This window comes from Lissotriton helveticus, chromosome 12 (genome assembly GCF_964261635.1).
Source record: "Lissotriton helveticus chromosome 12, aLisHel1.1, whole genome shotgun sequence".
NCBI classification, from domain to species: domain Eukaryota; kingdom Metazoa; phylum Chordata; class Amphibia; order Caudata; family Salamandridae; genus Lissotriton; species Lissotriton helveticus.
In genome coordinates, this window is record NC_136073.1 from 871,967,361 (window position 1) to 871,987,942 (window position 20,582).

The 20,582-nt window shown below is 45.9% G+C and overlaps 1 protein-coding gene and 1 pseudogene across 2 annotated transcripts in view; both read left to right on the top strand.

The window, feature by feature from the left end:
- The window catches only part of CPAMD8 (C3 and PZP like alpha-2-macroglobulin domain containing 8), a 1,183,022-nt gene that overhangs the window by 805,762 nt on the left and 356,678 nt on the right, over positions 1 to 20,582 (top strand). For both annotated transcript variants that reach the window (XM_078671323.1, XM_078671324.1), the window contains exon 37: positions 17,710 to 17,784. In XM_078671323.1, coding sequence (XP_078527449.1) covers positions 17,710 to 17,784 — 75 coding nt within the window. The remainder of the gene's footprint in view (positions 1 to 17,709; positions 17,785 to 20,582) is intronic.
- On the top strand, positions 577 to 1,254 carry LOC144799291 (divergent protein kinase domain 2A pseudogene; annotated as a pseudogene).

Sequence of the window (20,582 nt, forward strand, 5' to 3'; positions counted from 1 at the left end):
AAACCCTTGAAAAGGGAGAGCTCAATGCTCCAGGGTCCTGCTTGCAGGAGCCGGAAAAAAGAACTGAAAGTAAATGGGACCTGCAGGGCATTCTGGGATACTGTGAAGTTCTGGAAGGTTCTCTTAAAGGCACAGTATCCTGTTCTGAGCCACATAATGGCAGCCTATGGGGCTTGTCTGTCCAGGTCCTCCTCTTTATCATTCCAGAGGGTGTTTGCTGTTAAAGCAAGGGAAATCTGTACAGGCTTTGCTGTTTTGTGGTGGAATTTCTAGTTGAAGTACTGGACAGTGTAGCCTTTTATAGGCTGCATTATCTGTCTTTAAATTCTCTCAAGTGTCTGTGCAGTTCTGCATTTTTTCGACACTTTAAGAGATTATTTTTGATTGCTCCGGGGTCCACGCACATGGGCGGGACTATTCATTAGATTATGACTATACACAGAGATCCCCTACTACAGAAGTTGGATTTCCTGGCAGCAGTGGTGCTGGTGCTCGGACAGTGAGAGAGGTGAGGCACCGAGACTACTGCACAGAGCCTCGGAAGGGGAAGCTAGCTGCCCAGCGGGGGCCCGCAGCATGCTGGGGCCGCTCCCAGTGAAGCTGTGCCGGCTGTGCCGGCTACTGAAGCTGGTGCTGCTGGCGGCTGTGCTACTCGTCATGTTACTCAATACGCACTCGCTCCTAGCCTCTTTTCAGCGGAATGAGCTGACAGACCGTCGCTTCCTGGCGCTCAACAAGTGCCCTGCGTGCTTCGGCACTAGTTGGTGCCGTAAGTTCCTCAACGCACAGCTTACGTTCGAGTCCTGAGGCCGGCTCCGCGCGCTCGACCTCTTTAACGTCAATAACGTGTACTTTGCGCGCTACGGAGAGCCACGAGAGGGCAGCCGACGCGTGGTACTCAAGCGCCTGGGCTCTGCGCGTGAGCTGGCCGAGCTGGATCGCAACATCTGCCGGCGCGCTACCGGCAGCCGAACGCGCTGCGACCTGATCTAGGCCATGACCCGCACCGAGTTTGCAAGGCTTAACGGTGACGTGCGGCTGTTGACCCTGCAGGCCGTGGAAGGTTGATCTGACCTGGTGCATTGCCCCTCTCAGCGTCTGCTCGACCGCCTGGTGCGCAGGTACGCCGAAACCAAGGATTCGGGCAGCTTCCTGCTCCGCCACCTCAAGGACAGCGAGCGCATGCAGTTGCTACTCACCCTGGCATTCAACCCCGAGCCGCTCGTGTTGCAGGTACGTGACCAGCTAAAGTGAGAGCCTACTGTACCTTTATCCAAATAACCAATCTTTTGTTTCAGCTGCCAGAGCACTGGGTACGTGTCAGAAGGTGGGAACTGCTGGCATACTTTCAGCCCAACCTCACTTGAACTTTCTGCCCCGAGAAACTGTCTTTCAGCTTGGGTCTCTTTTATATGTCTGATTTCCAGCCTTGCCCCATCCATATAGTTTATCCGTACATTTAGTGCAGCCACTTTTAATAAGTTACCGGTTATATGGATGGAAATCTAGTGGTTAGAAACCGCATTAGTCGCTATGCCCACGCCGTGCTAAACTTAAGGCCTCACACTTCACTTAGAATTGGATCACCGCACCCCCTCCTCTGATTTTAGTCACTCAACTATCATGCTTATCACCCTATGTATGACTAGTACTTTTAAATCCCAAGCCTTAACTTTATGCCACACACTGGTTGCAGCCCCTTATAACCCTCAGCTACCCTTCATGAAGGTACGTATCCAGCAGTTGGTAATCTCAAGTCTCAATACTCCCGGTAACCCCGCTTTGTCCTCACTTTGGACACACTAGTTTCTAACTTAAACACCCACTGCTACTAAGAATTGCACCCCTACCGTCCCCACTCCTTTCAGTCCTTAGTTCCTCTTGTCTTTCGTCCTTTGACTATAGTTCCCGTTACTCAAGATAACTTGCCCAGCCTCGGTTTTTTTCGTTCTGATTATGCCTCCTTTATGGAATGCACTTCTATTAACTACCCTGCATGTAGGAACGTGTTACGCAGTGTGAAACCGTAGGAGTTACAATCCACCACTCAGTGTCAGTGTTCTGTCCATACTGACCGCAGCACTAGTTAATCACAGCTTCTAACGCTGTGCCCTTGCCGTGCTCACCGCAGAGACACCCACACGCATTCAGGACCTGGCCTCTTAAAACACAGTGACTTGGCGGACATTTTTGTACAGTAACTTCTATTCGTACTACTGTCTGCCCTTGCACCAGCAGGATGTAATTTAGCAATGTTTATTCAGAGGTGTGTTTGTGTGCTTGTTTCATTGCGCAGGTTATCGCATTTAAACATCTCGTCATCAACTGTTTAGCCCTCACTCGCAGTTCGAGAAAGGCCCAGGAAACTAGTCATTGCAGGTTGACTTATTTTATGATTCTCGATACGAGTGCTTAACATTACTGAGGTCTTTGGGCTTTTCTGTGGTGGTCTCGAGTTTCCCAAGGAGTCCTTCTGCAGAGCTACCGTTCGACTGTAATCTTGGATTATGGAGCACTTTTGTAATGCGTTAATGCATATAACATGTCTCCGCCCCTGTCGGCCTGCATTCAAGGCATCCTAACATGCCGCCCTTTCTACCCCATTAAAAGCGGATCTTCTAAAGAGGGAGTATTGTTTTTCATGTGCCCTCTAAAGAATTGTCTTGGGAGGGTCCTGTGCTGTAGCCTAAAGCATCTAGCTGTTAGCCACGAATGTTTTAAAGTAGCGAGAGACTTGTGCCTAACATTTTTATCATGCAGTATTGTATGCTAGTCTTCTCCACATTCAGTGCATGTTGTTTCGGTCTGTGTAATCTTTCAGTTCTCTTCAGAGTAGAACGAAGGGGCCCTACCACTGCTGTACAGGCACCTATATGCAATCGCACGTTTTATCGTTGTATATCAAACGTCTTTGTATATCAAACGTACACAAGAACTCAAACCTACATTTGGCCCTTATGTATTTTTCCCAAGTCTGTTTGATGTTAACATGTTTAGCCATGTGGGTGTATGGAGAAAGTTGCATTGATCAGTCACTGCAGATGCAACTTTTCGATTAAGCTCAACTGGTGCACTTCAGGAGAACATGGTGTTCCTTGTTGATGGAAACAGCAACAAAAAGTGCCTGTTGAGAACACGGGAGAAAAAGCACTCCTCACTAGCAGCATGACGCGGGCACTTCCTGTAGTAATCCGAGCCTGGGAGGGAAATGAGGAACATGGAGCACTCGGCTCATTTTTGGATGAGATCGCACCCCACATGAGACAAACATACAGTGACGATTTAATGTTACACCCACAGCGACGGGAGAGATTCGGGATGAGAATAGTGTAAAGCCAGTCTGTAATGCTAGAAAGGCCTTTAACAGATAAGCCTACTTGTAACTTCTTTACCTTGGCACAAGTAGGCTGTTTTTCCATCAGTATTAAATGGCACGGCTGACGTTAGCTATCACACTTGACTAGAGTTTGAGGTCTCAACTATCCGTCTAAACGAATTCACTTATTCTTTAGTAGGGATTGGGAACACAGCAATTGTAACTATTTTCTGCCCGTGTGTGTGTCAACTTTTTACTCAAAGATAATTGTATGCCTTTAGCCAGTTCATGTTTTAAATTATATTATCTTTCACTCTTATTATCGACATACACTATTTGGGAACACATCAACCTCAAAACATTTGCCATTCTTAATGTGTCATTTAGCAGAGACTTAGTCTTGATCAAACGTCATCTCTTGTTAATTGTATTAAAAAAATAGTCCTTCCACTCAGGCAGGTCCGGTGTGGTTCCTGCTGATCTTTTTCAATTCTGTTGTGTTCACGGACAATTATTCTTTTGCGAATGCAACTACGTACATGCAATAACGCTTATTTTTCATGATGTTAAGGTTTGACGTTTCCCCATAGAAACCTACAAAGTTCATATCTATTTTTAATTTAACAACTCCCTTTCTCTCATGTCACTTAGCATGTTTACGCTTTACCTTGCCAGGAGGACCAGCTAGACAAGCTTGTAATGTAGAATGGGTGTACTGGTATAAGTCTTCCCTCACTTTTTAGGGCACAACCAAACAGATCAGTGCTATTGGTGGGTGCCTTCACCCTTGGTTAAGTATTCTGTGGATAGAAGATAGATTAGCTGCGTTTATCTTTATCCAGTTCTTGTTATTCTGTTGACATGGACGGACATGCACAGAATTTTAGTCTTTATGGATACTGCAATTCGGGAGGGTTTCTCTTGTTTGTGAAACCGTGTACACACTAAGGGGAGTTGTTTGCTAGTGTACATTGCATGGTTGAAGCTTGCATCTTGGTGCACTCAAGGTTTATAGAGCCTAATTGTAACCCTTTGCCTAGGGTCACACTACAGGAAAGCAGTGATTATAGCTCTGTACTTCCCTGGCCAACAGCTTTCGTGCCTCTGTGCCCTGCTTGTGATCCGGTTTTTGTGCCTCTGTGCCCCCTCGTTGCTTGTGCTTGCTGCCTCCTCGTTGCTTGTGCTTGCTCTCCTGCCCCTGCCCCCTCGTTGCTTGTTGTGCCTCTGTGCCCTGCTTGTGATCCGGTTATTGTGCCTCTGTGCTCCCCTGCCCCCTCGCTGCTTGTTGCCCCCTTGTTGCTTGTGCTTGCTCTCCTGCCCCTGCCCCCTCATTGCTTGTTGTTCCCTGCTTGTGATCCGGTTTTTGTGCCTCTGTGCCCCCCTGCCCCCTCGTTGCTTGTGCTTGCTCTCCTGCCCCTGCCCCCTCGTTGCTTGTTGTGCCTCTGTGCCCTGCTTGTGATCCGGTTTTTGTGCCTCTGTGCTCCCTTGCCCCCTTGTTGCTTGTGCTTGCTGCCCCCTCGTTGCTTGTGCTTGTTCTCCTGCCCCTGCCCCCTCGTTGCTTGTTGTGCCTCTGTGCCCTGCTTGTGATCCGGTTTTTGTGCCTCTGTGCCCTGCTTGTGATCCGGTTTTTCATGCCTCTGTTCCCTAGGGCGTTACTGGGCAGAGAGCTCTGTGTGTGTGTGTTTGGCTCTGTCTGTGTGTGTGGCTCTGTCTGTGTGTGTGTGTGGCTCTGTCTGCGTGTGTGTGTGGCTCTGTGTGTGTGGCTCTGTCTGTGTGTGTGTGGCTCTGTGTGTGTGTGTGGCTCTGTCTGTGTGTGGCTCTGTGTGAGTGTGTGTGTGGCTCTGTGTATGTGTGTGTGTGTGTGGCTCTGTGTGTTTGTGGCTCTGTGTCCGCTAATACTCTCTAATGCTCACCTATTGCCATTGTAAATGACAATACCATTTATTTATGTTTTTTTTTTAAAAATGAAAAAAAATACCATTAATAAAGCCGAGACCATTGCATTGTAAATGCTTATTTAGCTCGAGGACCGTAGGCTGCGCTTGCGCAGTCTCGGTCAGAGATTTAATGTTTTCTAGAGTGGGGCTTGAACCCACCCCTCTTCTCCATTGGCTGGCTTCCTAAACGGAGGCCAGCCATTGGAGGAGAGGGGCATCACTCCGTTCAAGCCCTGTCTTTTTCCGATTTGGGGCGTTTTTTTTTAGCTTCTTTCTTGTTTTCTTTCTCTCCTCTTCCCATTGGCTGGAATTTTACCTTCCAGCCAATGGGAAGAGGAGAGAACGAAAACCACGCACCCGAAACGGAAAATGTTGGCGCTTTGCTGAAGCCATTTCAGCCCGACCGTCGCCGGAAGAAGTTGAGAAGCTGCCGAATCCTCCGGTGAGTGCTTACTGTCCTGCCGCCTCGTTGCTCGTGCTTGCTGTCCTGCCCCCTTGTTGCTCGTGCTTGCTGTCCTGCCCCCCTTGTTGCTCGTGCTTGCTGTCCTGCCCCCCTCGTTGCTTGTGCTTACTGTCTTGCCCCCTAGTTGCTCGTGCTTGCTGTACTGCCCCCTCGTTACTCGTGCTTGCAGTCCTGCCCCCCCTCGTTGCTTGTGCTTGCTCCCCTGACCCCTCGTTGCTTGTGCTCACCAATGCTGAGAATGCCCACACCGCGTATAGGGGGCGCGCCTCCTTGCTACCAAAGAGAGCCTAGCGCCTAAACCATTCATGTATTTGTTGTCTTAAACGCTCAGCACGTGTGTAACGCTGCCCGGCTGTTTAAGCACCACCAACGGGAAGAGTAGCCGTCCCCAGAGTGCTGCTGTTCCAGTCCCCCCTGCCCCGACTGCGTCCGACTCCTCTGTACCCCCGAGTCACGGTGACCCCAGCTGCACTTCTTGCTAGAGTGGTGTGCCCGAGTCCTACTGTTCACAGGACCCACTGGCGTGAGATCACTTTATATCTAAAGGAATCCGTTTCCTGGTGCTAAAATATTCCAGTGCAGATGCCCCCATCTTCCAGTGTCCTCATCCAATGCCCCGGAGTCCCTCGGTTATGCGGTGCAGCTGTCTCCGGGTCCCGCTCTCCCCCAGCCCTACTGTGCGTCCTCAGCTCCCGGGGTGTGTGGCCCGTCGGCGGCGCCTCGCTCGTCCTCTCTGCGCAGCTCAGCACATCTCTCACTGCCCGCTTCCAAGGGAACACGTGGGAAGGTGGCCGCAGGTGGTCGTCCCGGAGTACTACCCTCCCTGTCCCGTTAGGAACCAATTTCACGGTGCTGGGCAGAAGGTTCCGTCCACTAGATCACCGGCCCCGTACTCCAAGTCATTCTAAAGGACTGGGGACCGTCGCTGCTGCTGCCGCCGGGCTCTCTGTCTCGCGGCATCCCCACCTCCAACTTCGGAGACAGATAAACTGATCCTGAATGACTCGCGCCGTCTACGGGGAGTGGAATAGGCTGGTTGTGCTTGCTGTCCTGCCCCCCCCCCCTCGTTGGTTGTGCTTGCTGTCCTGCCCCCCCTCGTTGGTTGTGCTTGCTGTCCTGCCCCCCCCCCTCGTTGGTTGTGCTTGCTGTCCTGCCCCCCCTCGTTGGTTGTGCTTGCTGTCCCCCCCCCCCTCGTTGGTTGTGCTTGCTGTCCTGCCCCCCCTCATTGGTTGTGCTTGCTGTCCTGCCCCCCCCTCCTCGTTGGCTGCACTTGCTGTCCTGCCTCCTCCCGTTCGTTGTGCTTGCTGTCCTGCCCCCTCGTTGCTTGTGCTTGCTCCCCTGCCTCCTTGTTGCTTGTGCTTGCTCCCCTGCCCCCCCTCGTTGCTTGTGCTTGCTCCCCTGCCCCCTCGTTGCTTGTGCTTGCTGTCTTGCCCCCCTCGTTGCTTGTGCTTGCTGTCCTGCCCCCCCTCGTTGGTTGTGCTTTGCTTGTGCTTGCTCCCCTGCCCCCTTGTTGCTTGTGCTTGCTGTCCTGCCCCCCCCTCGTTGGTTCTGCTTGCTGTCCTGCCCCCCCCGTTGGTTCTGCTTGCTGTTCTGCTCCCTCGTTGCTCGTGCTTGCTGTCCTGCCCCCTCGTTGCTCGTGCTTGCTCCCCTGCCTCCTCGTTGGTTGTGCTTACTGTCCTGCCCCCCCCGTCGTTGCTTGTGCTTGCTGTCCTGCCCCCTCGTTGCTTGTGCTTGCTGTCCTGCCCCCTCGTTGCTTGTGCTTGCTGTCCTGCCCCCTTGTTGCTTGTGCTTACTCTCCTCTCGTGCTCTTCACTTCGTGCCTGATGCTCTGGAAGGAGTAGAATAGCAGCTTCCTTTTGGGCCTCAAGCATGTCTACCCAATAATATCAAAACGTCTGTGAAAATAAGATTGGGTTACCAAGAATCATTGTATTAAGATATTTGGGAACTTTTGCGCACTCTCTGAATTGATGGGGTTGCACTCTGTGGTTGTGAGGCTGCCTAGTATATGTGTGATTTAGAATAGGTTACATTTGTGGTAAACTCATCAATTTTTATAAATGACTTGTAATAGCTGGCAGTAGGTGTTATAATTCTACCATAAACCAGTAAAAGGACCCAGACAGCCTTGTAAAGATTACGGGCTAATCCAACAAAAACACACAACCCTCATGTTATCTCATTTACTCTAATTTCACGTTTCAGCATGAACAGTCCTGTCGCTGATATTGCTCTAAATCACTTTTTTATTTCTTTTTTTAAACATTTTCTTAGAAATTGTATCATTACAAATAGTGAAATCACATCTTACTTTCTCATAAACTCTTTTAAACGTTTGCAATTTAATGTGAAAGGGCAAACTTCTTTGTGAATTCCATCCTAGGCTTCATATGTCAGTATCACACAGTTTCACTTAAATTCATGCTAAAATGAAATTCCACTTTTTTTTTAAAACCGTATTCTCTGTCTCTCTCCCCCGTCTCTCTAAGCCAGTGGTTAAAGTGATTTTCTAGTGGGGTGAAAATGTGATTTAAAATGTTGGCTGTTGCGTTTTCCCTTAGGGCAATACTCCCCAGACAATATGTGTGTGTGTGGCTCTGTCTGTGTGTGTGTGGCTCTGTCTGTGAATGTGTGTGTGGCTCTGTCTGTGAGTATGTGTGTGGCTCTGTCTGTGTGTGGCTCTGTCTGTGTGTGTGTGGCTCTGTGTGTGTGTGTGGCTCTGTGTGTTTGGCTCTGTGTGTAGGTGCAAATGTAATAGGTCTCGCATTTGCGAGCGAATAAGCTATTGGCATTGTAAATGACAATGCCATTTATTTATATGTTTTAAAAACAAAAACATAAATGAAAATAATGTTATGAGCAATGCCAATAGCTCTAACTTTAACAATGCCAAGACCATTGCATTGTAAATGCTTGTTCTAATCTTGGTACTCATAGGCTGTGTGGACGGTAACAAGACAAAATATCGAATTCAAAATATAGAATTACCAAAATATCGAAGTCAAAATATAGAATGGACAAAATATCGAATGGACAGAATATAGTAGTGAAAAATATCGAATTGAAGGTAAGTAATTTAATATCGAATAGTAATTTTTACAACTACGCTATCCACCGCTTTCCCTACTGTTGCACTCTCTGGAGTGGAAATAGTAATTTGTACCCCTACGCTATCCAACGCTTTCTCTACTGTTGCACTCTCTGGAGTGGGAATAGTAACTTTTACCCCTACGCTATCCAACGCTTTCCCTACTGTTGCACTCTCTGGAGTGGGAATAGTCATTTTTACCCCTATGCTATCCAACTCTTTCCCTACTGTTGCACTCACTGGAGTGGTAATAGTAAATGTTATATTTATTATTTCATATATTTTAGATTACTTTTAAGACATTTAAAAAATTCGATATTTTGACTAACTATATTTTTTAAAACTATATTTTTGATTCGATATTTTTGTACTTATGTGTTTGTAGATAGGAATTCGATATTTTTGCATTCTATATTTTTTCTTCGATATTTTGGTAATTCTATATTTGTGAATTCTATATTATGTCAGTGATCTGTGTGGAGGTGGGGAAGGAGGCTTTATTGCATGTGTGCATAGAAATAACACGCATTTGCAATGCAATAGGTCTCGCATTTGCAAAAGTTTGAGCCATTGGCATTGTAAAAGACAAACTCTTCATCCATGTGTTGGTTTTGAAAACAGATAAATAAATGGCATTTTCATTTACAATGCCAATAGCTTAAACTTTGGCATTGTAAATGACAATGCCTATTATCTATGTTTTAAAAAAAGAAACATAAATAAAACGCACTTGCATTTACAATACCAATAGCTCAAAGTCGTAAATACCAAAAATACTCGATCTCTGAACAGCAATTTATGCGTCTGCTTTTTAAACGTAAAAACATATGTTGTATTAGAAACATCTTAAACACCTTAAAGAAATGTAATGCAAAATGTCCCTTTTGAAAATATGTCGTCCATACATAAATAGTATTTTATAGGATAAGGATTTAATGCACACATATATGCAGTCTGTGAAGCACTAGATATAAAGGGGCTTCCAGTGCAGAGAAAAACACAGCCCTATTTCCCCAGTCCGCAAGCTCTAACAAGCACGAACAACAGACAACAGTAGAAGTATTTTGTGATGTCTGCTGCATGGTTAAAGCACCAGCACTTCCAGAAGAAGAAGTGGGGGGGGAGAGCCCAAAAAAATGATTGTTACACCAAGCACTGCAAGAGTGAAAGCCAGCCCTGCACTGTGACGGCAGAAAACTAAACAAGGCCGGAGGCAGTATCTGGTGGGTCTCGAAGCAAGATGGCGGCTGAGTGAGAGGAGCCGCGGAGCAGCAGCGTGTGGTGGTGCAAACATACCCCTGGATCCCTCATCTCCCCTTATGGCAGTGAATAGGTGATTGTTTTCCTACCATATCGGACGCCACCTGCAATCCGTAATCTGTTTATTCATGTTCGACGTCTGCAGCCGCAAGAGAACGCATCTCGCAAGAGCCCGAAGGAGCCAGCAGGTGAAAGCAATATCGGGAGCAGCAGGAGCGATACTCTGGCTTCTGACGGCGGCGCTCACTACCTGGGCGCGGCGACGGCAGAGTACCGGGCGTGTCTCGCGGTCTTCGGCAGTATCGGAGCCTCGATTGAAAGTAGGGCTCGGGAGTGGTTTTTGCTGGTGTAGGCAATATCGGGAGCAGTCAAGACTGGTAATGGCCCCAAAGGCAGCCTCCGGGACAGCAACTAAAGCAGCAGCGGCGGCCGCCGCAAAGAAAAAGGCACAGGCTGCTCGGGCAGCCTCTCACACGGCAGCTGATCCAGCAACTACGGCGCAGATGAAGGAAGCGGTGTTGGAGGCATGCGCAATATCGGAGCGGCCGGAGGTCCATGAGCAGACCAAGTCAGATAAACAAACGACGCTGAGGTCGAAGCAGACCTCTTCAATCCCTGAACTTTTTGCTCGCAGTGGTCAAAGCCAGAAAAATACAGCAAGTGCAGCTCCCCATATATCGGCTAAAGAAGGGACACTTGAATCAGGTATCAACGCTATTTCTGTTGTTCCACCGGGGTGTATTGGGAGCACGCTACAAGAATTGGCAACAGAGAGCGCTGTAGTTTTGCCTGAAGTAAGGGGAGAAGGAGTAACTCAGCTGACCCCTGAACTTACTAGTACAGAGACGATCGCACAGGAACAGGAACAAAAGGCACAAATGTCTGCACTCCATCTATAACGTCATGTATGGCGGATCCAACGGCCATCGAACTTGTAGATGCCACTGTCGGTCAGGACACAGCGAAAGAAGTCGATTGCAGGAAAAAGGATAATACACTATCCCCCCCCTCGCTTCAATGACCTTGGTGGAAGGTGCGGAAAGTGAGCAGGAGAAGGAGAAGGATAGCAGCGAATGCTTTTACTCCGTGACCGAAGAGGCAGAGTGGTCTGATGATGAGAGGAGTTCCTCTCAGGAGGGAAGCAATATAGAGTCAGACAGTGACCTGGATCAAACCCCCCTAACACGGCCAAAAGACCAGCTGGTAATGAGAAGACTCGTACTCAATCAAACAAGGATTTGACTTGGGATCACTCCTCAGCCACGCCACTTCAGGGTATCCAGGAGGCTGAGGCATCTGCTCCTCATCCCCCCCTTTTGGATGTTATTTACCAGACTATGCTTACGCACAGAGAATAAGCTAGACAGGATACGAGGAAGTCATAGACAGCAATGCGTAAGTTACAAACTGTTGTCAGAAAACTGTCGAAAGCTCATGCTAATGTTGGGGATAGGGTCACTAACCTAGAAGAACGGATTGTGGCGACTGAGTCAGAAGCTGCCTCTGCGTTACTTAAAGTTGACTCTTAGGCGGCGCAGGTTGTTGATATCCAGTGGAAGCTGGAAGATATGGAAAATAGATTAAGACGCAACAACCTGCGCGTCCTGGGGGTTCCGGAAGGGATTGAGGGGTCAGACATGAGGGCCTTTATTATCACCCTATTTAAGAACGCATTCCCAGAACTATCAGACTGGAATTGGTCATCTGAAATCCAGAGAGCCCACCGCACTCCATTCAAAATTCGTGCTGGGACTACTACTGATAGACCAAGGGCAGTGTTAATATTTTTAGGAAACTTCATCCTCAGACAAATTATATCTGATAAAGCCAGACCCGACGCCAAAAGAACGAGCGAGGGCATATCCTTTTTTGTCAGACCAGACTTTTGCCACGCAACGGTCGAGAGGCGCTGGAGACTTCGGCAGTTGATCAAGCCTCTCCAGGACAAACATATGCAGGTTTACTTAGTAAATCCTGCACAGCTCAAGGTTGTGAGAGAGGGCAAAACTCAATATTTCTCATCTGAGGTGAAGGCAAAGGAGTTTCTGGACTCACTATAATCTGCTAATATTGGGAAAAAGTATTTGAAAGATTTTGGCGCGATATATGGTTGGAGAAGTCACTAACTTTTACTGTTCTCTATGTTGTGTTGACCCTCTTCAAGGGGACAGGGGGGCAGGAGGGGGTTTCTGGGGGTAGGATATGTTTTGCTTATGGTATGATTTTTGTGATTTATAGTTGCATCCACACACCACGCTGCTGTATCCATCCATTAACGCACAGACCTCGGTCTGAGCGCTTCTAGGGGGAAAGGGTGGGATGGAGGTGGGGGGAGGAGGGGGGGTCCTAAGGGAGGGTAAAGGGTTCACGGGTGGTGGAGGGGGAAAAGCATGGGGGAAAAAATTGAGAATTGACGATATAAAATTTAGATCTTTCTGGTTTTGCCTGTATAGAATGGTCACTGTTTGCAATCAATTCCTGGTTTCAAAAAGTATGAGATGTCTGAAAAACGAAAATGTCTTAGTATTTACTCGATCAATATAGGGGGGTTGAACGATTGGCGAAAAAGAGCCAGACTGATAGAATTTGTTAAGTCTGAACCCATCGACATCTTGTGTATGCAGGAAACGCATCTTTCTTGGGCGAAAACAAAACTGTTAAGATTTGGTGGTTTCGAGATACTATCATGCTCCTCTCAGACTTCAACAATAGGAGGGGTAGTAATCTTAGGTAAAACAATTCTGGGGGGGGGGCTAAACGGGCTAAATCGGATCCGTCGGGAAGATGGGCTATAGCGGAACTAGGGTGTGGATTAACGGTCTGTGGGATCTATGGATCAAACCAGGACGACCCTGCAGTGTTTGAAATACTGGAGGGGGAATTGTCAAGCTGGCCTGTACCTATCCTGGTATGTGGCGACTTTTACATATCGATAGATTTGCCTAACAGTGTACCATATACTGGCAGGAAGCCAAGAGTCTCAAGGGCACTCTTATCTATGATGCTATCACATGGCTTAGTTGATATATGGGGGTTAAAACACCCTGACGATCCAGGCTTCACGTACTTCTCATGTCCCCATCAGAAATACTGTAAATTAGATTATGCTTTCATTTCTTCAGGAGAGATTGGGAAGGTTAACATTAAGAAGCTCCCTAAAGTCCTTTCGGACCACAATCCGCTAGTAATCAGTCACAATAGCCTAGGTCCAGTTAGGAAGAGAAGATCTTGGACATTCAATCGTAAACTACTAGCTGATGCTTCATTTGTAGAACATCTACGAACTTGGACCCGCGAGTTTTACGACGCAAATCAATACAGTGCCTCGAGAAACTCGGTTTGGGACTCATTTAAAGCAGCGTTAAGAGGGGAAGTAATTAGCTATACTGCCCAGTTAAGGAAAAAACAACAGGTTGATAAGAACAGACTCCTGGGTGAATTGGTTAAGGCAGAAGAACAGCACTGCCTTGAACTGTCTCTAGGGAAGGAGAGTACTCAGAGCCAAACCAAAATCTGCCTGATTAAAGCTGAAATACAGAAACAGATGGCTGAAAAGGCATCTACAGAGTATTGGACATACAGGAAGAAAATGTACGAGACAGGGGAGCAGGCTGGGAGGGCACTGTCTCTAAGAATCAGGCAAGATAGCGTTAAAAATGCCATAACATGCATACATGATGAGGGACGAGATTATATTGAACCTCAAGATATTATATCAATATTCGCAAAATGTTATCAAAACTTATATAGGGAAGAAGTAGGGGATACACGCCCGAATACCTCAGGCAGCCATTACCCGGACTTAGGCCCCAGATTGAAGCAATGTGAAGCGGCAAACCTGGAGTCTAATATAACAATAGAAGAGGTACTGGACGCATTATCTCAGCTGGCCGCAGGTAAGGCTGCTGGCCCCGACAGCATACCCCTGGAGCTCTATAAATGCCTGAAGATCGAGATTGCCCCATTTTTATTAGATCTTTTTAATGGAATTATCTGTACAGGTAAAATTCCCGATACATGGAGAGATACTAACATAGTCGTCTTCCATAAAAAGGGAAAGCCAAAAGAAAGCACCGGATCTTACAGACCGATCTCTCTTATAAATTCTGATAACAAGCTGTACGCAAAGATTATTGCCACGAGGTTGGGGAGGATCACTGGTGGGCTCGTCTCCCCCTGGCAGCATGGGTTCATTCCTGGCCGTGGAACAACGGACCATGTGAGAAGAGCTATATCTATATTTGAGGCCCATGCTGGGGGGGAGGGGATCGCCATGATCCTCCTCGACGCCGAAAAAGCGTTCGACCGCGTTAGATGGCAATATCTTTGGGATGTACTCCAGGAGAGAGGTTTTGGCCCAAAAATTCTGACAGCTATTAGGGCCATGTATCGTGATCCGTTGGCTCGTATACAGATGATGGGCCTGAGCTCGGATGGAATTAGGATAGAAAGGGGCACCCGTCAGGGATGTCCCTGTTCACCAATTTTATTCGCTTTATATATCGACCCGCTGATCAGGCAGATACTGGTAAATAACAGCATTAAACCAGTAATAACCAATGGGTTCGAGAGCAAAATACTAGCATATGCTGACGACCTGGCGGTTCTTACACCTGATCCGGCAGAGACCATGCGAATATTAGTCGAGGTCACTAAGCAATTTAGATTTTATTCTGGGTATAGGCTAAATGAGGCAAAAACACAGGTGGTGTGCTCAAAGAATATAATAAAAATGGATCAATGGTATGTTGACTCTGCTACCTATCTTGGGGTCATTATCAAGGCAGATACAGGGTCAATCATACAAGACAATTTCAACCCACTTCTCAAAAAAATAGAAACAGATTTAAAACGCATGGATGCATTACATTTGTCCCTTATCGGCAGAACAAATGTTCTGAAAATGACAATGCTACCCAAGCTCTTGTATTTATATAGGTTTATTCCTTTTCTAATTGAGGAACGAGTGTTAAAAAAAACTGAATCCATTTTTAATAGCTTTTTGTGGCAATATGGCAAGATTAGAAGGGCAGCCAAATATATGTCTCTCCCCCAGGAACTTGGAGGTCTGGGTGCTCCAAATATAAGATTCTACCATTGGGCCTGCTTATTAACCCAGATGTCTATTTTATTCAAAGCTGTTAGTAGGGAGAGATACTCTTTGGATCCAACCTCAGACCTATATACCCTCCCTTCAATATATGAGCTCCTAATGGGGAACGAAGCTGTGGGTGCTTTACTAAGAAAAAACGGGCGCAGGTTTTTTAAGAAAACAAGGCTTAAGGTTACGCTGGGAGCCTGGGGTCTATGGAAAATGATACAGAAATCCCTGCAGATTCCCAGAATTAACAGACATACACCTTTATGGAAATCAGGTTTCTTTCCGAACCTAAGTATAGATGGGGCCTGGAAAGTATGGGAACAACAGGGCATTCAGACGCTGGGGGATGTTACGTGTAATGGCAAGGTTATGTCACTTGAAGCTATTCAGCAGAAATATGATCTACCTATGGGCCACAGCTTTAAGTATATCCAAATCACACGAACATTCAATGCAGATCTATTAGCCACTGCCTCTCTCGCTCCTAGCCCTATTCTTGAATACGTATTGAATGGTGGAAATAGGATTAGGGTCGTCTATCAGGAGTTGGTGGACAGGTTACCTAATGATCTAGAGAAACATGAGGCAGCATGGGCAGCAAAACTACAAGACCCAGATGTAGATCTCGATAAAGTCCTTTCTCTAGATAAGCAAGTACTTAGGTCCTCTAATCTGAAAGCTCAACACTTTATGACTATCTTCAACCTATATTACACCCCCTCTAAGCTACATGACTGGGGTATGAGGGCGGATAGTAAATGCCCGAGATGCCAACAAGACTCGGCTGACCTGTTACATGTGTTCTTCTTCTGTGACAAACTTGCCACAATTAAAACCGAGATCGAGAAATTCCTAGAGGGGCTGCTAGGCTCGAAGATCAGTCTATCCCCAACAGTTATGATTCTCGGTATCGATGGTAAGCTGGGGCTGAGCAGTAGGAGAGAAACAGAGGCTTTAATCTTTCTCGCTGTGGCCGTTTTACGGATCCTGATATCAGCTGCTTGGAAGGACCCCTCTCCCCCGACCTTTTCAATGTGGCTGGCCAGATTCCTCGCTATCCATAACATAGAATCCTCGCTTTATTTACATAAAGGCAGAAAATTGCGGGACTTTGGCCATAAAATGTGGGCCCCAGTGAAGTCATGGAGGGATGGCATAGCCGCTAATGTTGCTCTGATTTAATCTATTAATACCCAGTATGAATTTTATCCCCTTCTCTTTTAAGACATACATGTACATATCTATATAATGTTATTTATTTCGGCTCTTCATCTTATATATTTTATATACCCTGGTAAAAATAACATTGAATTGTAATTATCTATTTATGTATTGTCAGGATGACCTAATATATGAATTGTGCGATATTAACTATTGTATAACATTTGTATTTTGCTGTCTCTTTTATACTGTGTCAATTCTCAATAAAAAAAAAGAAAAAAAAAAGAAAACTAAACAAGGCCACGAGAAGCAAGCCATAACATACCTCTGAAACACATGCATCACGCTGAAACGCCTTTTACAAATGCCTCTCTGCTCCAAGCTCGGTACACGATCCCCTGCACCCGCTTGTGCACCAATCACTCATTTTACCGTTCCCTCATTAACTCCCCCTCCCCCCGCCCCCCGCACAAGCCTGCAGCTTCCATCCGTTGGCCCCACTCCCGATGTCACCCGCTCGGCGTAGAAGTCAATACTGGTCAAGATTGTGAGAGTACAGACTTGTCACATATGTTGTCTTGGAAAAGTATGCGTTCTTCTTCCCGAACTTGAATGATCATGACTTGCCTTTTTGGTGATCAGACTAGTTAGGCTGCAGGATTCTAGTGATTTCTAGGTCATTGACTCCATCAAGCTATGCCCACCACCAGAGAGCTTTAGTCTACTGGACCTAGTGCTCATCTTCCTCTCGGTCTGGGGCCTGCTGCTCCCCTCACTGTGTAAAACAGGTTCTACTTTCTATTGGGAAGATCACAGAGGCAAAGTTGTTCCAGAGGTCAGGACTTGAACATAAACTACCTTACCCGCTAGAGGGGAAGGCAATTTATCCAGCTATAGGGACTTATGCTTTCCTACTCCCATGACCACTCGGGTGGTTATATTTTACCCTAGCTGGTAATAACATTGCAGGTAGACTGGGTCTCCCGCAAATAGGGTATGGTCATAAAAGTGTCAGTAACCTACTACTTCTAAAGATGGGGGTGTTTAATTCCATAGTCTAGTATATTTATAATGAGTTAATGCTCTTTACAAATCAAGTTTCATTTGGAGACAGAATCCATCCATCCAGAGATACATGCAGGACCCACATTATAGTCTCAGATCTATCTACATTTAGTTTCAACAGGTTGTCGTCCATTCTGTTCTTACTTCATGTCATCCACTGCTGCATGTTTTCTGTCAAGTACTTTCTGTCTACACCTCATAGCACTATTTATTTTATCAGATTTGCTGAGTCATAAAGACTGAGTTGTTGAACATGATTTCTATGAAACTGGAAAAACGTCTGCCAAAAGCAAAAACGATGTGCTTTCTTTCTTTCAGATGCTAATGAATAAGCAGATGGGGCTGAAAAGATACGAAGTGGATGGGAAAAAGGTGTTGTTTTATTTTGACGAGGTAATCAATTTAATTTGGTTTGTAATCGTAAATATGTTCGAATTTAATAATGTTCACTAATGCTAAACAGTTTTGATATTAACATAAAATGTAACTCACCACCAGACATTTGAAGTCCTAAATCGGAAAACACATATAGAAGATGTGGGTACATGAGCATTTTGTGATTGCGTACATGTAATTCTTGCGAGAATTAAGGATATTCAGAAAATTGATCTTGAGAGAGCATCTGCATAAAACTGTATGCAAGTTGTGCTCTTGTGTTCACAAGGTAGAGTGCCTAGGTACATGTTTTGTTTATACAGCTTCTAAAGTCACACAGTGAAACTCATCTGAGCATGGCACACATCCAGTTCCACAGCTCCCGCAATACTTTTTCAGTTCAAACCAAGCCTCTTACAAGAAAATTACCTCAACAGCACTAGTGAAGCAAAATAACTGATATTTAAGAATGATTACGATTGCGTAATAAACATTTTATGTTACCCTAATTTTTACTTAAGAGGTCCCAAAATGTAGGAATATAAGGAAACACGACTTTGAGATATGTGAGGAAAAGAATTACAATTTTTGTTATACCTACAAGTCTAACCAAAAAAAGTATCTCAGTGCTAGCACAGCAAGACTAACACATCGAATTGCAAGAATGCTGATCTGGTGATATTTCTGAGCTTCACATATAAAGATATATAAACAAAAGAGTGGCATGGTACATGGGAATCAATGCCCATGCCAACAGTGAAAAGACTATAGCTTCCTTCTACCACACAATAACAAATGTAATGTTTTGCAATATATTGGTGTTTTCTTTGTATTTTGTTTTGAGGACATAGAAAGTTGCCAAGGACTAGAATAGATTTGGGATAAAAATAGTTGACGGCTGTGTCTTTATTAACAAGCTCGCGTTGTGATTCTGCTTATATCCCACCACACATACAGTACTGCCCAATACCATTTTGAACTCCAGCACATGGACATCTTTGTGCCACAGAATATCCCTAATTTGTGTGAGAATAAGCTCAAATGTGCCATAGGAAAATTCAAATTTTAAAAGGGAACATACTTGTTATTGTACCTTGAAGAATGTCTACTGCACAGCTGAAAATAGGCCAATCACTGTGACACAATCTGACTTATTATGGCACAATATATGGTGATTAATGCACGTTATTACCTTGTGGAAAGCTTTGTCACATTTAAACTTTATTTTCCAGCACATTACCCACCTAAATGTATTCTCAAATCAAAATGAAGTCAGACATTTTTTTAATTCACCTCGCTGGCTAGGCTAGAGCGTGCCATCCATTGAGCCTTTTTTGTAGCCTACTGGAAGTGATTTGTTGGCTTCATGAAGGTGCGTCCTGGCCAGTGATATCAGTTCCAGGAGAAAATAGTCTGAGCTAATATGAAGAGTACAGGAGACATGCTGGAATTACACAAATGGTTTTGATCAGGAAACTCGCAAACGATGTGGTTGTTGTGCTGTTTCAACCATTTGAGAGCAGTCTATCAGGTAATTGTAGTTTAAGATACATTTGGACATAGAACTTCCATCCTGTAAAAGTAATTCAAAAGCTATTTTTTTATTAGGGGATCCTGAATTTCAAGCTGAGGAGCGGGTCAAAGGCGAGACTGTAGAGGGCTTTTATGGATTCAGTAGAGCAGCCTGTGCGTCAGGCCCAAATGGGCGACCATTTGTTTTTTTTTAAAGCTGACCCATCAGCTTTGGGGCTTATATGTATAGATGCTTTTTAATGAATTCTAATTTACTTCCGATATTTAGTAATTATGGAAGTGGACGCTTCTTCATCGCATATTGCTTTGCAAATGTAGAAGAAATGCGGCATCCGCCTGCCTTCGTTTTTTAGGTCGAGCCTAGCGCAGCAAGGCCTCTTGGAATCACTTCAGACATAGTGCAAACTCGTGCGTGTGGTGTTCGATTTCCTTCAAATGCTATTGGCCTTTGCATCTGGCTTTCAAAAACGAAAGCACGCAATTGGCCAAAGGCGAGTGCATGTCCCACCTTTTCAGAAAATGTTTACTCCCACAGCGTTTAGCTGTCGGGAGCGAGCAGCGGCACGCAGCATGCCATCTGTTGTGGATCATGTTTCATTTCAAGACCTTGCAGCTTTCCTTATAAGGCGTGTCCCCTCCACCCTGGCCAAGGGACAGACCCCACCGCCACAAGAGTGCGCGCTTCTTTTGCAGCACTCGCATTCATGACAATAAGATACTAACAAGGCACATCCCATCCACCCCGGCCAAGGGACAGACCCCACCGCCACAAGAGTGCACGCTTCTTTTTCCAGCACTCGGATTTCATTTATGTCAGCACTCTCCTCCTGCACCGTTATCTTTGTATTAGTATGTTCTTGTCAAGACATTTGCTGTACTCTGGAGTTGGCCTCTATAGCCGCCTCTTTTTTTCGGTCCCATCTTAAAAATTGACCGCACCTTTTAACATTAGCGTTTTTTAATCACTGTGGTGCTCGCTTCCTTTCACACCTCTGCGCAGCTGTGGTGCGTGCTACCTTTGGCATCTCTGCATAGTCCACAGCTGTGGTGCGTTTCCTTTCCCTACATTGGTTTTGGTGCTCGCTCGATCTAGGAGTGTAACGCAGGCCCTTGCTGGGGTGGTTAATTTGAGCCGGTGTCTGCTGGTGTGCACATGGGCACTTAATAATTAGCACTTGCTTTTTGTGCGTGCTTTCTGGCACCGGCTGCTAAATAATGCCTCTGCGCAGCTGTGGTACGTGCTACCATTCACATCTCGGTACAATGTACAACTGTGGTGCGTG